The 19,736-nt window shown below is 35.6% G+C and overlaps 2 protein-coding genes across 4 annotated transcripts; one reads left to right on the top strand and one right to left on the bottom strand.

The window, feature by feature from the left end:
* Positions 1 to 1,144: 1,144 nt before the first annotated feature.
* LOC132186616 (uncharacterized) lies at positions 1,145 to 11,758 on the bottom strand. 3 transcript variants are annotated; one of them, XM_059600611.1, is made up of 6 exons: positions 11,642 to 11,758; positions 11,417 to 11,501; positions 10,112 to 10,232; positions 9,531 to 9,961; positions 8,552 to 8,891; positions 1,145 to 2,515 (listed from the first exon to the last, which is right to left on the bottom strand). In XM_059600611.1, the coding sequence occupies exons 2-6, from the start codon at positions 11,449 to 11,451 to the stop codon at positions 1,355 to 1,357; spliced, it is 2,088 nt and encodes a 695-aa protein (XP_059456594.1). In that variant the 5' UTR covers positions 11,452 to 11,501; positions 11,642 to 11,758; the 3' UTR covers positions 1,145 to 1,354. The 3 variants fall into 3 exon arrangements, with proteins under 3 accessions (XP_059456594.1, XP_059456600.1, XP_059456587.1); XM_059600617.1 differs by lacking the exon at positions 11,642 to 11,758 and adding an exon at positions 10,347 to 10,428 and having other exon boundaries at positions 11,417 to 11,455; XM_059600604.1 differs by having other exon boundaries at positions 11,417 to 11,758.
* A 4,316-nt stretch (positions 11,759 to 16,074) lies between these two features.
* On the top strand, positions 16,075 to 18,414 carry LOC132167765 (UDP-glucosyltransferase 29-like). The gene is made up of 2 exons (XM_059578790.1): positions 16,075 to 17,060; positions 17,836 to 18,414. The coding sequence occupies exons 1-2, from the start codon at positions 16,119 to 16,121 to the stop codon at positions 18,247 to 18,249; spliced, it is 1,356 nt and encodes a 451-aa protein (XP_059434773.1). The 5' UTR covers positions 16,075 to 16,118; the 3' UTR covers positions 18,250 to 18,414.
* Positions 18,415 to 19,736: the final 1,322 nt, after the last annotated feature.

The following is a 19,736-nucleotide window of genomic DNA, read 5'->3' as shown; positions in this document are numbered from 1 at the left end:
TGCAAATTTAATAGATTTACCGTATTAGATTTCTAGACTCATGTGAATGTTAGACAAATTCAATAGTAAATTCACCCATTCATTATACGAATATGGGAGAAAGATGGGATGAAAAATAATTTTTATCATTTCTCATAATAAAATAAAGAAAAATAAAGGAAAGAGAATACACAAATTTTAGATGGTTCGGCTTATAATAATCCACATCCACATGATAAAACCTTCTCTTGGCTATATTTTAATTGATATGTGATTTGAGTACATGACTCTATACAAAATCGGATCCTCTTTGTTTTCGGTTAGTGCAAATTTGAAGGATAAAATTATTTTTTAGACAATTTTACCCCTAAAGTAAAATGGAGAGGATCACGCCCCTATTTATAGAGCTTTAAGACCATCTATCCTACCAGTATCAATTAAAATATATATTGTATTTCATTTTGGCCAAATATTTCATTTAATATTTGTGGCTGTCACTGATATCTTGGCGTGGTTGTCATGACTTGGGGTTCGAGTTATTATTATTCACATATATAGGAAAGTACCAGAAAATTGACAAACGAACATTTCATTTTAATAAGATTGGAAGAAAATTTCTTTAACCCAATCTATATAGTATTGTCATATATCAGTCAAATATGTGAGAAACACAGATGATTTTTACTAAAATCATCTGTGTTTCTCACATGCTAAAAAGCACAAGAAAAAATTATAGATTAGATTAGAGAAAAATCCTCCATCTGGATTTGGAAGAAATTTTTATCCTAAAAAAAATCTATTGAATATGAAGTTTTGCTTGATTCATATGAGATCGTTATTAACTTATTAGCTTTGAATGGCAGTATCAAAGTTAACTTTATACCAATGATGAGAAGCAGAAGAAAAAAATGCCTTATTTGAGCTAATTTATATTTTGTTTACTGAATCACATGAAATTTTACCCAACTTTATATAGGTAATGCATTAAATTCGTACGAAGAGAGGAATCAAAAGAGAATTGTATACATAAAATTGGATTTTGCAACATGCAGAACTAACACAAATGGAAAGGAATTGATAAATTACACTTGAAGCCTTTATGGAGTTTTGTATAGAAGACTGAGCAGAAATGTTTCTGAGCAGAAATTTAGAATTGCTAAAAAAGAAAGATATGTGTGAGATACAGAAAAAAGAATATGGTTCCTCCTCTTTACAAGCTCTGTTTCACTTCCACTCACAGAACCAAATACAGTGTACACATAATGTTTCCTAGAGGCACATCATTACAACAACATATTACACTACAAAACCTGTATACTGTAATCTTGGTGAAGCTCTACTTTTAATAACCTAACAGAACTTCAATGGCATGATACTATCTATACATATTTGGTCTAATATGATCATCATAAAAATAGTTATCTGCGGGAGCCGGAGGTACCCCAACTGCCCTACTAGAAAAGCTTCGCGGAAATCCTTCATTAGAAGGCATCTGTGGCAGCAACTCAGGATAGGATCGATACGAGGGATAAGTGGCATTGACGGGATACGTGGGATAGGTCGGATTGGTGTATCTACTGGAAGAGGATTTGATTGTATCCAAGTAAGAATCAAATTGCGGCCTCTCAGTATAAACTCTTGACAAGGTCGTCCCATATTGGCTAGGGAGATACGGATCAGAGGTAGAAATACTAGACCTAGTCTCGAAGTAAGGACTGGTGCCTATTCGATCACCCGCAGTTAATGCATAGTTTGATGTACCTGAGCCTGAACCTGAACCGAGGAACTCGGCCTGGGTACTGGCTTCAATCAAATAATCTGTTGGCAGCCTAAAAAGCCCAGCATATCCAACAGGAATCTCCATCGAGTTCCCAGTGTTTGTGGCAGGTACAGAAGGTTCAACAGCTTTACCAACAGATGCACCTTCAATTAAAGGCACTCGATTCATTTTCTGTTCCAGTGATACCCTTGCTTGTTTAAGTGCCTCCAGCACACTACCCAAACCGTCAGATGGTCCATGCGGCACCAATGCATAAAGGTCGTTTCTGCTTGCTGAACTATTTCCTTTTTGGAAACTACTGCCCACATCAGATGAAGACGAATGTGCTAACTGGTTTCCAGGGGATCCCCGTGAATGCGGCTCATGATGGAAGCTAAATGAAGGCTGATGCCTTCCTGAATGTGGCTCATGATGGGAGCTAAATGAAGGTTGATGCCTTCCTACGCTCTCTTGATTTTGCTTCCACTTGTTCGTAGGGAGTGCAGATTCCTGAGCCACAGGTTCAGAAGCAAAGCTACTACTGGCATTCTGATTCTGTGTACCTCCCATATGCAAAGGTGGTGGAACACCATTGGGCTTGGTTTTGGGCAGTTCTTTAGAGAAGCCAACACCTGTTGCCTCAGTAGTATATGGAGCTTGTGGCTTGACCTCATCTTGGGCATTGGAGGCAACTGTCTCAGCAGGATATGGAGCTTGTGGATTGACCTCATCTCTTTCCTCAGTAGTATCCGAGTGGTTCCCAGGATCGAATGAATCCTAAGTAATTCATGACCAAGAGACCAGGAAGTTAGGATTTGGAGCAAGAAGATTTCAATAGAGGGGAAAAACTAATAAAGGAACTACTCAAGTACAAATCTAATTCATATATAAAAACCAGAAAACCAATACTACTGGGTGATATGGATTGCAACTGAATGCTGCATATACCAAACAAAAATATCACAAGGAGAATGATACTTACAACTTGTCCATCTTGAGGCAGGGATAATATGAAAAACTTCTGGAGGCTAATGGCTAATAAGGAAGTATACATCTCATGCAAGTCGGTCCAATATTACAAAAACATGAATATTTCATAGTTATCAGAACTGAAGTGGACACTAACGCAGATTAGTGACTGAGTCACTATTACAATGGTTCAACTACCAAACTGGTATTTGTTCCAGTGGTTAAATAAAAGTATATATTTATCCTGTGGTACAGATAATTCTTAGAGAATTCAGAAGCTCAAATTACAAAAGGATGAAATAAAATCATAATAATGTGGTTTTCTAATTTTATTAATACTAAAATTTGTTAAATTTGACTTCTTATATATACTAAAAATGAAATGCTAAAGAAGATTTTTAAATATGTTGAAAAAATGGCTAATATAGGATAAGGCAACATAGCTTAAGGGTAACGTTTCCACCCATTTGATTATCCCACCCCAATCTTGGCATTCCAAACTGATGCATCCATTGCCTTTATAACCCAGCTCTGGACATCCGACCAAAATTAACAAATAATGAACTGGTTTAGCCATTGGTTTCACCAGTTCCGAAGAAAATCTTTCCATTTTAACTAGATTCGTTAGAACTTTGATGGGTTCTGTTACTTATTCAGCCATATAACAGCACTGAACTTCACAGGGGACTGACTTAGCAGCTGGTCTGGTCCAGATCTGAAACTTTCCTTTAATTCATTTCACCTTGCAAATTTTTCATATTGCAAGTGTCAACTATTTATTAAATTGGAATGCAAAAAGAAAAAAGAAAAGATTTAGACCTTTCTATGCAATTGTTAATTAGAAAATGAAGCCTCAAACTCAAGAATTTCTTTAATTTTTCTCTTTTTGGATTGATAAAGCTTCAAAACTTAATCCTATAGCAATTTGATATCAAAACATCCCCCACCTTAAGCTTAGGCCACTTTGCATTGAGACAAAGTGAAACCTTCAGAATGTTGGAAAACAAGGACAATCGAATGAAATAACAATACTCAGAGGTAATGAGCTAGTTTCAATGGCAACACTGCTAATTTTTTCTAAACCGAAAGAATAATTCTGGTCAAACATATCCTTAAACTACAAGCATTTTCAGGAACACACCAACTTAGAATCTTTGACACCTATCCTTACTAAAAAGGAAAAACTAGAATGAAATTGTTTAAAGTGCTAGATTTAGAGCTTTTAAGCAAAAGCGTACCATGTCTGAGATTCTGCAATATGAATTAGATATCATCTCTACTATTCCCTAGTATATTATTAGTACTTTTTGGTAATCAGTAACGTTAATCTATTCTTCATCTAATAAAACAATGGTATATTAGTATATACTCATGAGAGTAGGCATGCTGAGAGCATACAAGCTGATGAAATACTTTATTTTTATAAGTAGTCGATATGTCATTAAAAGCGTAAAGCGCCCCAAGGTACACAGGAACAAGTTGATGACATACTTAAGTATTCCATTGGATATCTGTTTCTTCTCATTATTCAATAAATCTCATAAAAGATTCAATTTGTATTCTCCATGAAATAATCCTCTGCGTCCATTGGACTTGATATCCTTCCATACTTTCTTCATACTGACATCCCTTGGCTTTACAAATTAAAATCCTAGTGGTGCATCAACCATAAGTTAAAAAATTTGAAGAGAGTTCCAAGTATGGGTAGTCACAGTTTCATTGTGCTCAGATCAAAAGAAATCAAACAATGACATGCAAGTAAATTGGTATAAGGTAGATGCTAAAAGATTTCAATTAAAAGAGGATGGCTTCACAACCTTTTTGGGGCCATTAAAGGCATTGGTCAGGTACTCATTAAGTGCATGGACTAGTAGAGGTGGTAGTGGTGCTAGCAACAGGGATGGGTGGTAACAGTTTGCAGCAATGTAGTGGTCATCAAAGCTGTAGTAACTGGTGATGGTTGAGTTAATGTAGTGTAGTAGCAATGGTTGTGGTTGGGGCAAAGGTTCTACCCACGCTTGTTCTATATATACAAACATGTGCCTCCTAACCATTGTGTGTTATCTTTTGTTTATAAAAAATTTTAGAAACCCCTTTTTCATGTCCCTGGATTCACCAAATTTTTAGAAATTGCTTCACAGAATTTAAAAACAGAAATATGCAAGACATGTTTTTCAACCACTTTACCCATATTCTGGAACAAAAGCACTACCTATGGCAAAAGGGTCCCATATATTTTGAATTAAATTCCTATCACACACATATATGAACCTATGATTTTAACCAAAAAATAAAATATATGTGACCATATTAGACCAACACTAACAAGCATGTGTCTGAGCACAGACACAAACAATGTCATTAGTAAAGCAATTTTAAACAATGGATCTAAAGCTTTCCTTAAGCTTTTCTCATTCACAGTGTCAGTCAGATACGGTCTATATATATCATTTGGGGCTGACGGCGGCGTGGTCGTTTTTGGGCTGTCGGCGATTCTGGTGTATTTGGGGCTGACAGCAGCGTGGTCGTGAAGGATTTGGGGCTGTCTGCGATTCTGGAGTAGGGGCTGACGGCGGCGTGGTCGTTTTGGGCTGTCGGCAATTCTGGTGTATTAGGGGCTAACGGCAACGTGGTCGTTTTGGGCTGTCGGCGATTCTGGAGGATTTGGGCAGACGGCAGCGTGGTCGCATGATCGTTTTGGTTGCTGTTTCTGTTGGGTGAAGACGTGAGGTGCTATTTGGGTGCTGTTTGGTGGGCTTGGGCTTGACTGGTAGCTGTGGGCTCATATTTTTAGTTGTTGGTAACTTTGGGCTTGCTGGGCTTGGGCTTTGTTGCTGTTTGGGGTTGCTGATTGGTGTTTGACTTGTGTGGACTTGGGCTTGCTGTCCAACAGGTCTGGTGGGCCTATTACTCCTTTATCAGGTGTTTTAATGTCTAATTTTCTTATTTCATCATGTCTTCTAGCGAGGCTTTTGGGGTTCGTTTTACTGGAAAAAATTATTTTGCTTGGGAATTCCAGTTTCAATTATTTGTTACGAGAAAAGAGTTGTGGGGCCATATTGACGGTAGTGATCCAGCTCCTACGAAAACTAAGGAGTTGGCTAAGTGGAAGGTCAAGGATGCACGTGTGATGTCTTGGATCTTAGGGTCTGTTGATCCTCTTATTGTGCTCAATCTGAGGCCCCTATAAGACTGGGAAGACTATGTGGGAGTATTTGTTGAAAGTTTATCATCAGGACAATACCGCACGCCGTTTTCAGCTGGAATATGAGATTGCTAGTTACACTCAAGGCAATCTCTCCATTCCGGAGTATTTTCTAGTTTTCAAAATTTGTGGGGAGAATTTTCTGATATGGTTTATGCGAAGGTACCTTCTGCATCTCTCTCTGCTGTTCAGGTAGTTCATGAGCAAAGCAAGAGAGATCAATTCCTGATGAAATTGCGCCCTGAATTTGAGGTTATTCGCTCAAATTTAATGAATCGGGATCCTTCTCCATCTTTGGATGTTTGTTTTGGAGAGTTACTTCGCGAGAAGCAGCGTCTTCTCACACAGGCTACGTTCCAGCAAGATTCCAACCCAAATCCAGTAGCCTATGCAGCCCATGGGAAAGGGAAGGGTAAGGATATGCGCAAGGTTCAGTGTTTCAGCTGCAAGGAGTATGGTCATATTGCTGCCAACTGTGCAAAGAAATCTTGCAACTACTGTAAGAAACAGGGCCACTTTATCAAAGAATGTCCTATTCGATCTCAGAATCGTCAAGCTACTGCCTATCAGGCTGCAGTGAACACCTCTTCTGCTCCAGTGATGTCCTCAGCTTCTTCTGCGGCCGGATCAGCTGTTCTTACTCCTGAAATGGTCCAGCAGATGATTATGTCAGCCTTTTCAGCCTTAGGGCTCCAAGGTAATGGTACTATTTCTTCTAAGTCTTGGCTTATTGATTCTGCTGCATCCAATCATATGACCAGATCGTCCGATACTCTTTGCAATGTTCGTCCATATCATGGTTCATCCCATATTCAAGTAGCTAATGGGAGTCATTTAGCTATTACTGAAGTAGGAGATATCAATCCTTCATTCAGAGATATTTATGTATCTCCTGGACTTTCTAGTAGTCTTATTTCAGTTGGCCAGTTAGTTGAAAAAAACTGTGATGTCCATTTCTCTCGTGATGGTTGTCTTGTGCAGGATCAAGTGTCGGGGAAGATACTCGCGAAGGGGCCTAAAGTTGGCAGACTATTTCCACTGCACTTTTTAATTCCTAGTTGTTTATCTTTGGCTTGTATGACAGTTAATACTCCGAACGAAGTATGGCACAAACATTTGGGTCATCCAAACTCTATTATTCTGTCTCATATGTTAAATTCTGGTTTGTTAGGCAGCTTGAACTATTTGACTATTACTTGGCCAGATATTTCCTTCGCTGCCCAGCAGGTTAGCTAGTTTATGCAAACTCCACGCCATCTTCATTTAGCTGCTGTTCGACGTATCATTCGATATCTTCGGGGGTCCCCTGGCCTTGGGTTGTTCTTTCCAACCGGCTCTCCTCTTCGCCTTGTTGCTTATAGTGATGCGGATTGGGTAGGACGTCCTGACACTCGGCGGTCTGTCACGGGTTGGTGCATGTTTCTTGGTGATTCTTTGATTTCTTGGAAGAGTAAGAAGCAAGCTTGCGTTTCTAAATCATCTACTGAATCCGAATACCGGGCAATGTCTGCTGCTTGTTCTGAGATTGTCTGGCTTCGTGGGCTTCTGACTGAGCTTGGTTTTTCTCAAACTGATTGTACTCCTCTTCATGCTGATAATACTAGTGCCATTCAAATAGCTGCTAATCCTGTTTACCATGAATATACGAAGCATATTGAGGTAGACTGTCATTCTATTCGGGAAGCCTTGGACACTCGTGTTATCTCTCTTCCTCATGTTTCCACTGATCTCTAGATAGCTGATGTCTTCACGAAGGCTATGACACGACAGCGTCATCAGTTCCTTGTGGGCAAATTGATGCTTCTTGATCGACCAACATCAATTTGAGGGGGAATGTCAGTCAGATACGGTCTATATATGTCATTATATATTTAGCCATAATTAGTCTTTCTAGTTATGGCATGTTCTTGTATTATAGCTATAGTATATTGTAATTAATAGGTAGATTTTAGTTACCTTATTTGTTTCCCTAGATTGCTATAATCGCTGAGATACAACCTGTAATTACCTAGACAATTTCTATATAATACGAGGAACCCTCACATTGAGAGGTATTCAATACAATTGACACACAGGAGAGTGGGGTCATCTTCCATAAGAAGAAATTGAAAATAATGCACCAAAACATATATGTTACATGCGACCAAAAAAGTAAATCCAATTCATCAGCAGATATCCACATTGATAAGCACTGATTCAAAAATATAGCATATTAATACAAGTAAACCAATAAGAAATGTTAAACAAATGGAAATAATTAGATCTAGAAAAATTGATTTGTACATGATACAAGGTGTTGCAAAAGCTTCAAAAGCCAATGCAGATGAAATTCTTACAGTTCTCATGAGTAAAAAGGGAAGATGACACATAAAATCAACCAACAGTAGCAAACTTTTAGTGATCTATTTACGAAATATTTTGTGTAGCATGCTAGTGACACTGCTAAGTTGAAGCAGAAGCAGACAATGAGCCCTAGGTCAAATGCCACTTCCAAAACCAGGCTAGAGCGTGATGTTATGGGTTCAAGATCCACTAGATGCATGTGTAACTTATGAATTAATTAATTAATTTTTTTTTTTTAAAAAAAAAGGTTGAATCAGCTGTAATTTAATGGTTAAAAAGGCTCTGATGAAGCATACCGGTGTACTGCTGTTATTTTCTCGGAACTTCTCTTCCCATTCCCTTTGAGCTTTTTCCATTGCTTCATATCGGCCAATGAGTTGTGCTTGATCTTCTAGTGCTTTCTCCATGTCTTTGTCTCCTCCATATTCATTACAATCAAGGCCATTATTTCCAACATTTTTCTGATTTTCTAAGAAACCTGGCAGTGCACCATCCAGCAAAACGTTCTCCTGGATTTTAGAACCTTCTTTCAGCCCACCATCTGTGCAAATTGTAAAACCTTCTGAATGGGTTGCCACTCCATTTTCTTCACAACCACCCTTGACAGGCTCTGTTTTAAAGTCCTCAACAATAGACCTAAGAACACCAACAAACAAAAAACCCATAAGTTTCTTCTGTACACAGGTGTAAGTGTTGAGAAGTAAATAGGAATAAGCAACTATATTGTGTACATGCATTGCTTGACATGGCCTAAGAGAGTTGAAGCAGAATCTGACCAGAGATGAAAGAAACTAGTCAATCTAACAACCATCGTCTACTGGCCCAGAAATACATCAATTTTAAGTAATATTATTTTTGCCAAAAAAGTAATCTTGTCGTAATCTGCTTTTTTTCTTTTTCTTCTTTTTTACTATATGGTTTTCCTCATCACGTATCACTGTCCACAGCTGTCAAATAGAAACTTTATGAGAAGGATGAGGTTGAGACTGATTTTTTTTTTTTTAAGTAATCGAAAATTTTATAAAAAGCATAAGGCACCTCTATACAAAAGAAAATACCTAACTAGAATGCGCAATGCACCAACTGCCAACAAACACAACTAACTTCTCCACCACCGTAAAGTCCTACAAAAACCACCTGAAGAGAGACCAAACAGATAGCAAAACCAGAATACCTCTCAGGTTTACAAAGTGAGGAAAAAGAAAATAGGTACGTCATATTATCAATTGGAAGCGGGGGCAAAAAAAAAAAAAAGGATAAGGAAAATGAACTAACCCAGCCTCACTGCGTCTTATCCGGCGGCATGATTTACCTACGGAGTGTTTTGGGGAAAAAGAACGCGTGGAAGTTACACTACTTCTTCTCATTGAAGAGTTCTTGTACTTCTGAAGAGAACGTGGGGAATCATTACGGCCTTTCCAAGACAAGCTTCTACCACGTACTGGGGAAGAATCGAGGTCAGAACCTGAAAATTCCTCTGATTTGTTTCTGCTGACTTTTGAATTGATAGAGCTATCCTCTTCTTTTGTAGAATTATTACCCACTTTGGATTCATAAGGGGTTTCTTGGTCTGAGCTCAAATCATATTCTTCAGAAACATCACTTAAACCTTGGTTTTCCAGAATGGCCAGAACATCTACTGTTGCCTTCTCAGCTCTCTTTCTTTGAAGAGACACAATCTTTAGCTGTTCCTCCAATTCTGTTACCTAATTCATGTACATAACCAACATTTAAGATTACTAAAGGATATTGTGGGAAGGGGGATGGGGAAAGAGAGAGAGAGAGAAGAAGAAGTTCTTCACTAGATAGATTAAACAAGTTAATCACAGATTGCAGAAAAATACATTAAAACATACCCTTTTCGCCAATTCATCAGCTCTCTGTCTTGCACTTCTTGAGACAGATCTTTCTGACAGCAACCTTGCCCGAAGGTAGTCAATAGTCATTGTACGTGAGTCCTCCATGACGGAATTTTTCCTGATAAACAAGGACCCCCCAACCAAAAAAAATAATCAATAACAAATGAAACAAAATGCCAAGACCTATTTACTTAGTAAAAAGCACATACATAATCACCTCATTACAGTTTACCTTCAACTTTAAAGGGGTGTACACACGGACTTGTGTGCCTATGTATCTACATATACATATCAAGCACTGGAACAGAATTTACCTAAAAAACTAAAGAAAACCATAATTCACTTTTTTTCATCAATTTTAAATCAAATAGAATCAAACCAAATTTCAGTTTATTAAACAACCCAACGAGGGGTTTGCAGTCCTTGCTGAAATCATTTTACATACCAAAAACAAAAACAAAAAGCCAAAAAAAATAAAAATAAAAATAAAAAACCTCATCCAAATTCCAAATGCATGTCAGAATTTGTTTCCATGGGAAATACTTCAAGAAACTCCCATATAGCTGGTGTTTAAGAATATTCTTTCCATCATGAAGCTAACAGAGAAAACATGAAAAAATTTTCTAAAGCTTCACCTTATGATTTTTTCCAATTACCAAGATAAAATAACCAATGATGCTCGTGACTACTGCTTTGGTACAAGCAGAGCCTAATCACCAGCTTTGAAGACTATATTATAGCATTATCATTTGAAAAATTCCTACCATACCAAAATTAACAAATTTCACTAACCCTCAATTTATGCTTGAATAGATACATGCACCAATCCTCTATCAAATAGTCAAAATTGAATTAGAAAGCTGAAAAAAGTAGACTTTCATCTAATCAAGCCAATCAGTAGCATTACTCAGCTGATTTATATCCTAAACAATAAAATTCCGTGATTCAAAAATTTAATTCTTTTATTTTTCTACATTTCCTTATCGATCAATCAATGAGCAAGCAATAACCACATATACTGGCACTCCGAAGATATATGATCATAAACAATTAAATCAAAAAATTACACAATCCGAGTTGATCCTTCAGTTCAAGATTTTCATTACTTAAAATTCTCGGAAACCAAACAAAAGGACAACCAACAGAAACCTAGTGTAAACACTTCCTCCAAGCAACAACAACAAAATATATATAAAAAAAATAAAAAACAGAAAACCATAATCCAAAACTACTTCAAACATTTAAAACCCTAACTAAAAGCACCAAAACCAAAGAAATGGAAAATACCCAGATGATCATTACCTCTGATCTTGCTTGCCCAGGTCAGGATTAGGCATTATCAAGAGATATAAACCCCGAACCAGCAGAACCCCAACTTCAAAATTCACTTATGCAACAAAGAAAGAGGCAGAATCGTTTTGAGAAAGTGGTTGTCTATCATCCAAAAGAAGAAGTTGAACAGAACCCAAATGTGTGATTCACACGAAAAGTAGATAAATGAGACAATTTGAGGAAGCTTGGTCCTACCTCAGAAGGAAAACTCCATGAACCATAACAGAGGACTTTTCCTTTCACTGTTAGAGAGAGAGAGAGAGTTTGGTCTGTTGGGAATGAACAGGGGAAGCTTCATTTACTAGGCCAGTCGGACAACGACGGGCCAAAAGCCAATGACCCCTTTCGTCCACTAGCCAATAGGGACTTTTTGCCTTGATTTCTTTCTTTGTTTCCATTTTCGAATCAGTTTCCTCATTAATTATCTTTTTAGTTTTTTTTTTTATAATTTCTTTACTTTTTTTTTTTTTTTTGAACTTTTGTTGAATTTAACTGGGATTTTGAATTTTTCTTGTGAAATATGCACAGCTTAAAAAAAAAAAATGATGCAAGAATAGAAATTTGAGAAAATTGCTAAATTAGTTCTTGTAGTTTAACCTTGTAGCAAATAAATTCCAGTGATTTAAAAATGATATTTCTCTATAATAAAATAATTCCTCCATAAAAATTCAAGTCATTTTCCTATCAGAGTTTTAATGAAATTATAAATTTACTTTCAAAAGAAAAAAAAAAAAAAAAAAAATTGAGGGAGTGGGGGTGGAACTAGCCTCACATTTGGTTAAACGAGAAATGGCCAAACCACCCCTATAAGCCTTAAAGTTGGTTTGACCACCTCTAGAACTGATCATTAGGATTGAATTCTTATGACTTGTGTGGATGATTTAACCAACTTCTCTAGACGATTATGGGGTAACTCTTAGGCTCTTAAGGGTGGTTTGAGGAAGTGGTTAAACTGCCACCACCCCATTTTTTTATTTTTTATTGAAAATTATTATTATTATTATTTTTCATAGGGACGATGTAAAAAGATTTGCGGAATTTGTTATGATTTATCATTTTATTACATAGGCATATCTCATGGATTTTTAAGTTCATGTAACAACTATATATCGAGATTTATTTATTAGAAGGTCAAACCATATGTATCAATTTAACAATTTTCCATCTAAACAATTTAAGGGATGAAGGTATCTTCTTTCTTTCTTTCTTTCTTTTTTCCTTGGCATTTTCAAGGGATCTTCCATCCTAATACTGTTTTTGTCCAAGCATATTTAGTTGCAGAATTTTTAGAAGATCCAATATGTTTCTTGCTTGCCCTAAGTTGACTTGCCCTTCTATATTAAGGAAAAGGCCATTTTATGTGTTTCCCCAAAAACAAATGGCTTAGTTTCCTCTTAGCCATGTTGAACGGTCGTCAGTGATTCTAATATATGCTACCAAATCCAATGAAATAAGTAATTTTGGTCTTTACAGAAGAAAAATATAAAACTACTTTTACTTTATCTTCATTAAATAAATATATCTTCATTAAATTCAACCCTCATAGAATTTGAAAATCCTAGCCAATCCCATCGTTTGATAAAATTTTACTCTATATATATTTTTTACAAATTCATGAACTTCTGTCATTACAAATTTTATTATGATAATTCACTTATTGAATTGTAAAAGATAATCACTTTGACTGCATGAGACAAGTTATACTTATAAATTCATGAAATAGAAAGATGACAAAAAGAGAGTGGTTTTTCTTTTTTTTTTTTGAAGTGAAGAGAGTATGGTTTTAGATAGGGTAAAAGTCTAGAAAGAATACAGACAAACAACCTACTAATTGACAAGAATCCATAGAATAGACTCCAATTTACTTGGCATTAAATTTTATGTAAGTTTAAAGAGCTTACATTAAAACATATTACCACTTATGGTGAAAAAAAAAAAAGAAAAAAAAAAAGAGAGTATTATTCACTTTGACTTCTGCTTGATCGAGCTCATGCCTAATGGGGAGTTGTGTTTTGCTCTATGCCTTAGTACTTTTTCTTGTGAGAGAGAGAAAGAGGTGATCTTTATTATAATTGGGTCGGAAAATAAAATTTTTGTCTATAAACTAAAAGCATCAAAAAAGGGTGGCCCCTTCTGATATTAGGCTCCTTAATTTTTGTTTTCAAATGGTTATATATATATTCTTATATTTTTTAATTTTATTTTTAATAACTTCAAAAGTATTTTGAGGAGAAAAACGTAGAAGTGTCTAATTTGACACGGGCTGGTAGTACGGAAAATGTCACTTTTTAAATATTGAAAGTGCAAGTGTAAAATAGGTAATAGTTCATAGAGTTAAAGTGTTATTTTTCCCAATTTTTTATATACTAAAATTACATTTTAAGCTTCTTAATATAATCTCAAATAGACTCTAGATGTGATTTTCCTTATTGAAGAGAGAGAGAGAGAGGGAGGGAGAGAGAGAGTACTTTACTTAGTAGTACTTTATTGAGCAATAACGTGTGTGAGCTTTCATTCAAAGCAACCAAATTTTGTTGCTACCAAATACACAATGAATTGCCACAATAATTATGCCCTATTTAAGAATCATGAGCATTAATGGATCTAAACAAGCAACAGGCATCATTCCACGTAGATGACAAGTCATAAAAATTAAGGTTGTAATAATTACCAATAAAACTAAATAAAAGCCTCATCCCTAAAATACAAAGACATTAATTATTCAAGTCTAAAAAAGATAAAAGTATTTCATGGGGTTGGGGAAGTGGATATTAATATGTGTCGAAATATCAGTAAAAGTATTGAACATTTATTTAATTATGAACTTTTGACATATAATTTTTCATAATTGAATACAAAAAAGAAAAAAGAAATGTGGGCCAAGTGGCTTTATCTTATTGTAACTTGTAAGCTATACGTTTTGAACCCAGGATTGTTTCCACCATGATTATATTACTTTTGGGCTAACTCACATGAGTATTATATATACATATGAAAATAGTTTGAATGGCCATTAGAGCTATATTGTACTTTCATTTAACTTATTTTTTTACAATATAAATTCTCTTAATTTGATTACAATACTAAGATTTGATTACGATTAACTCGTAAATAAAGAATATTTCAATATCATGTTTTCTTCGATCGTGGTATCTTAGTACTATGGACTGATGATTTAGGCATCTAGCTATTCTAAGATTGGATTCTTGGAAATTTCAGATTCCTACTGCTGTTACTATGGACCACATTTGGTTTTGTTTGCCAAAAATCATCTCATTTATAATGCAGTGCAGCCCATGATCTCTCTCTCTTCTAGAGCTCACATTTTGGCTTGGCAAGATTTTTCCTTTTCTTCTATCTGGTCTCTATCTCCCCCTCCTAACATTATTAAAGCTAACTTTGATGTAGCCATTCAACCATAATATTCAGTGGCTACACATTATTTAGGAATATTTTGACAAAACAAGTGCTTCATTTTGCAGAGTATGATTTAACTTATACTATTTTAAAAAGTAAAAAAAAAAAAAAAAAAAAGGCCACTCTTAATGAATGAGAGGCCGCCTCCCCTCTCCTCCATCCACCGAAGGTGGCCACACTACAACTATTTTTTTTTTTTTAATATATTTTGGAAAACGTTACTTATCTCTTGATGCTTCAGTGTTTTTGTAATCACACATTTAAAGTTTAAAAATTTGCAATATCGGGTAGCCAAGTTTAAAAACTTTACAATGCCACGCACCCATTAGGATTTTCTATAATTTTTAAACTTGGTTATCCAACATTGTAAATTTTTAAATTTTGAACGTATGATTGCAAAAAATGCTGAAAAGTGAGGAGGGCAAGTGAAGTTTCCCTAATAGTACAGAATTGTCCCTACTTTAATTTTAGTTTTTTCAAAATAAGCAGTTATGCTCCATAGAAAACATTCTCTCAAATGTGAACCCAACAATATAACACTTCTATATATAACACCTATCACCCTAGCTTACTTCATATCATAACATTTTTTTCAAACAAAAACCAAAAAGCACTCGCCCAAATACACTAACAAACAGTCATTAATGTTCCCCTAAAATATCCTCAACTAAAAACAATTTTTTTTATCAAAACCATTTTATATCAAAAAAATGTCTAATAATTACCTACTTCAAATATCAAAATATCGTGCGTTGAGTTTAAGTCGTGTCAAAAGATAGATATAAGACTATATATGTCAACTATAATTCAACCAATTTAATTAAATGAGTCATACTCCTCGACCTTAATTCACTAATTTTGTACTAAATTCATAAATCGCTCTCATCATTCATGAGTGGGGAAGTGAGTCAAAACTGCAGCTTTTTGAGAGAGGAGTCATCCAACCAAAGGAAGTGAATTGAATGAAGTTTCTTCACACTTCTAACATATATTTTCCTACTCTTTTTTTTTTTTTTTTTAAGAACTCGTTTAGTTATTTATACTCACAATATTGCTCACTTGATGAGTCCTTCAACACGAGCCATCTAGTCCAGCTTCCACCTCCTCACCTTTCCCTCTCTACTCTCTTCTCTTCCGCCACGTTACTCTTCTCATGCATTCTTATCTCTCTCTCTTTGACGCTTATCTCATCTCCTCCACCTTATCTCTCCCACAAAACAAAACCCAATTAAAGAGAAAGCAAATTGATCAGAAAATGGATGCTAGACATGGCAGCATCAATGTCCTCATGCTTCCATGGATAGCTCACGGCCACATATCACCCTTCCTAGAGCTTGCCAAGAAGCTCACAAAGAGAAACTTTCACATCTTTTTATGCTCTACACCCATAAACCTCCGCCCCATCAAAGAAAAACTCCCTCAAAAGTATTCACTTTCAATACAACTAGTGGAGCTCCACCTCCCTTCCCTCCCGGAGCTTCCTCCCCTCTACCACACAACCAATGGCTTGCCACCCCACCTCATGCCCACCCTCAAAAAGGCCTTCGACATGGGCAGCCAAAATTTCTCCTCCATTCTAAAAAGCTTGAGCCCGGATTTGCTTGTCTATGATTTTCTTCAGCAATGGGCGCCATCGCTTGCTCTCTCACAAAACATCCCAGCCGTTGAGTTCTTGCCAACTGGTGCTGCAATGACATCTTTCCTTATCCATGCTATCAAGCACCCTGGCATTGACTTTCCTTTTCCGGGAATTTTTCTTCGCGATTATGAGGTTCGGAAATTCACCCATTTTCTTGAATCTTCTGTCGATGGCATCAAAGACTCAGATCGAGCGCTGGAGTGCTATGAACGGTCTTCTGAGATCGTGTTGATGAAGAGTTTTAGAGAGATTGAGGGAAAGTACATTGACTATCTGTCAACTTCGACGGGGAAGAAGATCGTGCCGGTCGGTCCACTTGTTCAAGAAAGTGTCAACGACAATGAGAAAAGGGAAATCATGGAGTGGCTGAATAGCAAGAAAAGATCATCGACTGTGTTTGTTTCATTCGGGAGTGAGTGTTTTTTGTCGGAGGAGGAAATAGAGGAGATGGCTCATGGGCTACAACTTAGCATGGTGTGTTTCATATGGGTGGTGAGATTCCCTGCAGGCGACAAAGTCAGTCTTGAAATGGCACTTCGAAAAGGTTTTCAAGACAAGGTTGTATTAAATATTCCTCAATTTAGGAAAAATTTAACTTACCTTTTTAATTATACTTTTAAAATTTAAAAATTTTGTAATGTCATTCATCGGTAAGATATATATATATTTTTTTTTTGTGAGTCAAGCTTTTCTATTTTGTATTTTTTAAAAATAATAGTTATTTTTTATTTATTTTTTATCTAGGACATTTTTAAAAATTTACGGGACATTTCATTTTTTTACTGTCTTATTTAACTTCCATGTGGATTATTATTATTATTATTTAAAAAAAAAAGAGAGAGAGCGAAAATTCTTCACCAAATTAAAGCCGTGGGTTAGCCCAAAGCTTTTGTTTTGTTTTGTTTTTTTTTTTGTTTTTGTTTTTTTTTTTTCAAATAATCAATTTTTTTTTGGCATTTTGAGCACTTTAACAAAAAATTGTAAAATTAAAAGGGTTTGAAAGTTGGAATACCAACATTGTAGATTTTAAAACTTTAAGGTTTGTAAAGTCGCTTAGGGGGTAGTAAGTAAAGTTTTTTTCTTTTAATTTATATCAAGCGTGGACTCAAATTTTTACTTTAATAAATAAGAACAAAAAATGTAAGTATACTTAATTAGTAAGTAAGACTTAACACATAGAATATTTAACTAGAATATAATGAATTGATGCATACAACGTTTGAACTCATGACATTTACTTTAATATTATGTTAAATTAACATTTATTTTTTTAAACTTAAAATCCATAAAAATGGATAAACCTACTCATTTAATTTAATTTATATTCTTGCAGCTTGAAGATAGAGGAATGGTTATGGAAGGATGGGCACCACAAACAAAGATTTTAGAGCATCCAAGCATTGGTGGGTTTGTGAGTCACTGTGGCTGGAGTTCTGTGATGGAGAGCATGAAGTTTGGAGTTCCCATTATAGCCGTGCCCATGCAACTTGATCAGCCAATAAATGCTCGGCTGGTGGAGGAGGTGGGTGTGGGTGTAGAAGTCAAGAGAGATGTGAATGGGAAGCTTGAACGGGAAAAGGTGGCAAAGGTGATCAGAGAGGTGGTTGAAGAAAAAGCTGGAGAGGGTGTAAGGAGGAAGGCAAAAGAATTGAAAGAGAAGATAAGAGAGAAGGGAGAGGAAGAGATTGATGGAGTGGTGCAGGAATTGGTGCAACTTTGTAGGAGGAAGGATAGAATTGCAGTGTAATAATCTTGTCAAAGATCTAAGTACAACATATTTTCCGAAGTGCTAAGAAAAAAGAAGTATTTTTCCAAGATAAAAAAGAAAATGCTTAGTTGGTGTCCATATAATGAATATATGGAGACCTTTTTAAGAATATATGGCCTTTTATCGTTTCTTTATTTAATTTTTAACACCTTTTTAAGAGTTCTATTATATTGGAAGAGCAATATAATATGTGTTGTGAATGAACATGTGTAAGTACTGCGTTTCACGTTGAGACAAATTAAAGAAAATAAATACTTAATCTACTTAAATGGATTAATTAAGCTCATTAATTTGAACTTTTTGATTAAAATAGTGTTCAAATACATATAGTAATAACTTTAAGGGGTTGGCTCAGTGGCACCTATTGAACCATAAGTCCTTGCCTTAGAGGTTTGCGGTTTAAAACTTACTGAGTACAAATTGCTTCTTGGAGCTACACCCTTCTAGTGAATAGCCAATGAAGTACCATGTTTTGTGTAGGAAATTTTCTGGAGGTACAGTGCACGGAACCGAGGTTTACTCTATAGGATCCGAAAGCTCTACTTTGATGGGTTTCCTGTAAAAAGAAAAAAAAAAAGAAAAAAAAAGAAAAAGAAAAGAAAAGAGTATAATAATTTATGTACTGTTGCAAGTATAGTATGGTACGTACCATATCACTTAAATTACTGTTTGTGTTCCGTATGGTTAAAAGTACTATTTGTTAGAAGTACGATAAATGGTGTCATATATGCAGAGGAAGAAGACGTAGCTGGAGTATTGCCAACAAGGAAATGAAATTGTATCAAGAAAGTCTTGTCCAGATTCCAACTCAATGCATGTAAGTAAAATAATGGAAAGTATATATAACTCACAAGATTCGGTGCAGACAACATGGGAAAGAGACGATACATGGGAGATGCGTCGTAGGACTATGACACATGGAGATTTCATTCTCGTTCTAACGAACACGACATGTTCGAACGAGATTTTTCAAGATTTAATTTCAGCCGTCAGTTTTCTCCCGCGCACATATAACACTTAACACATTCAGATTCGTTCTTGTTCAAATGAATTCTAATCACGTTCGAACAAGATGTTGTAGATTTAAAACTTTGAAGAATTAAAACCTAAAATCATAACGTTCTTTAGATCAATTCCTTACGAGCGTCACCATGCTCTATCTACTCACTGCATAAGTTATTCTTAATCTTATTTTTTATTTATTTTTTTCCTTCATATTTTTCTTACTTGGGGTGCTACAAGTGGTGGGGTGTTTCATATTGATTGAGTTTTATTTTTTTTCTTTATTTCTTTTAAATAGTTTTTGACAGAAAACGTATATTAACTAATAAGGTTTCTACACCAGTGTTGATAACCATACTTGTTAATAGAATTACTTTTTCTGTTCCAACTTGTTTCATTTCCAGTAATAACTATTTATTTTCCGTGCCAAACTTGGCCTTAGTGACCAAGTTTTAGTGACATAG

This window comes from Corylus avellana, chromosome ca1 (assembly GCF_901000735.1).
Source record: "Corylus avellana chromosome ca1, CavTom2PMs-1.0".
Classification (NCBI taxonomy): domain Eukaryota; kingdom Viridiplantae; phylum Streptophyta; class Magnoliopsida; order Fagales; family Betulaceae; genus Corylus; species Corylus avellana.
This window is presented reverse-complemented; position numbering and strand designations above follow the sequence as displayed.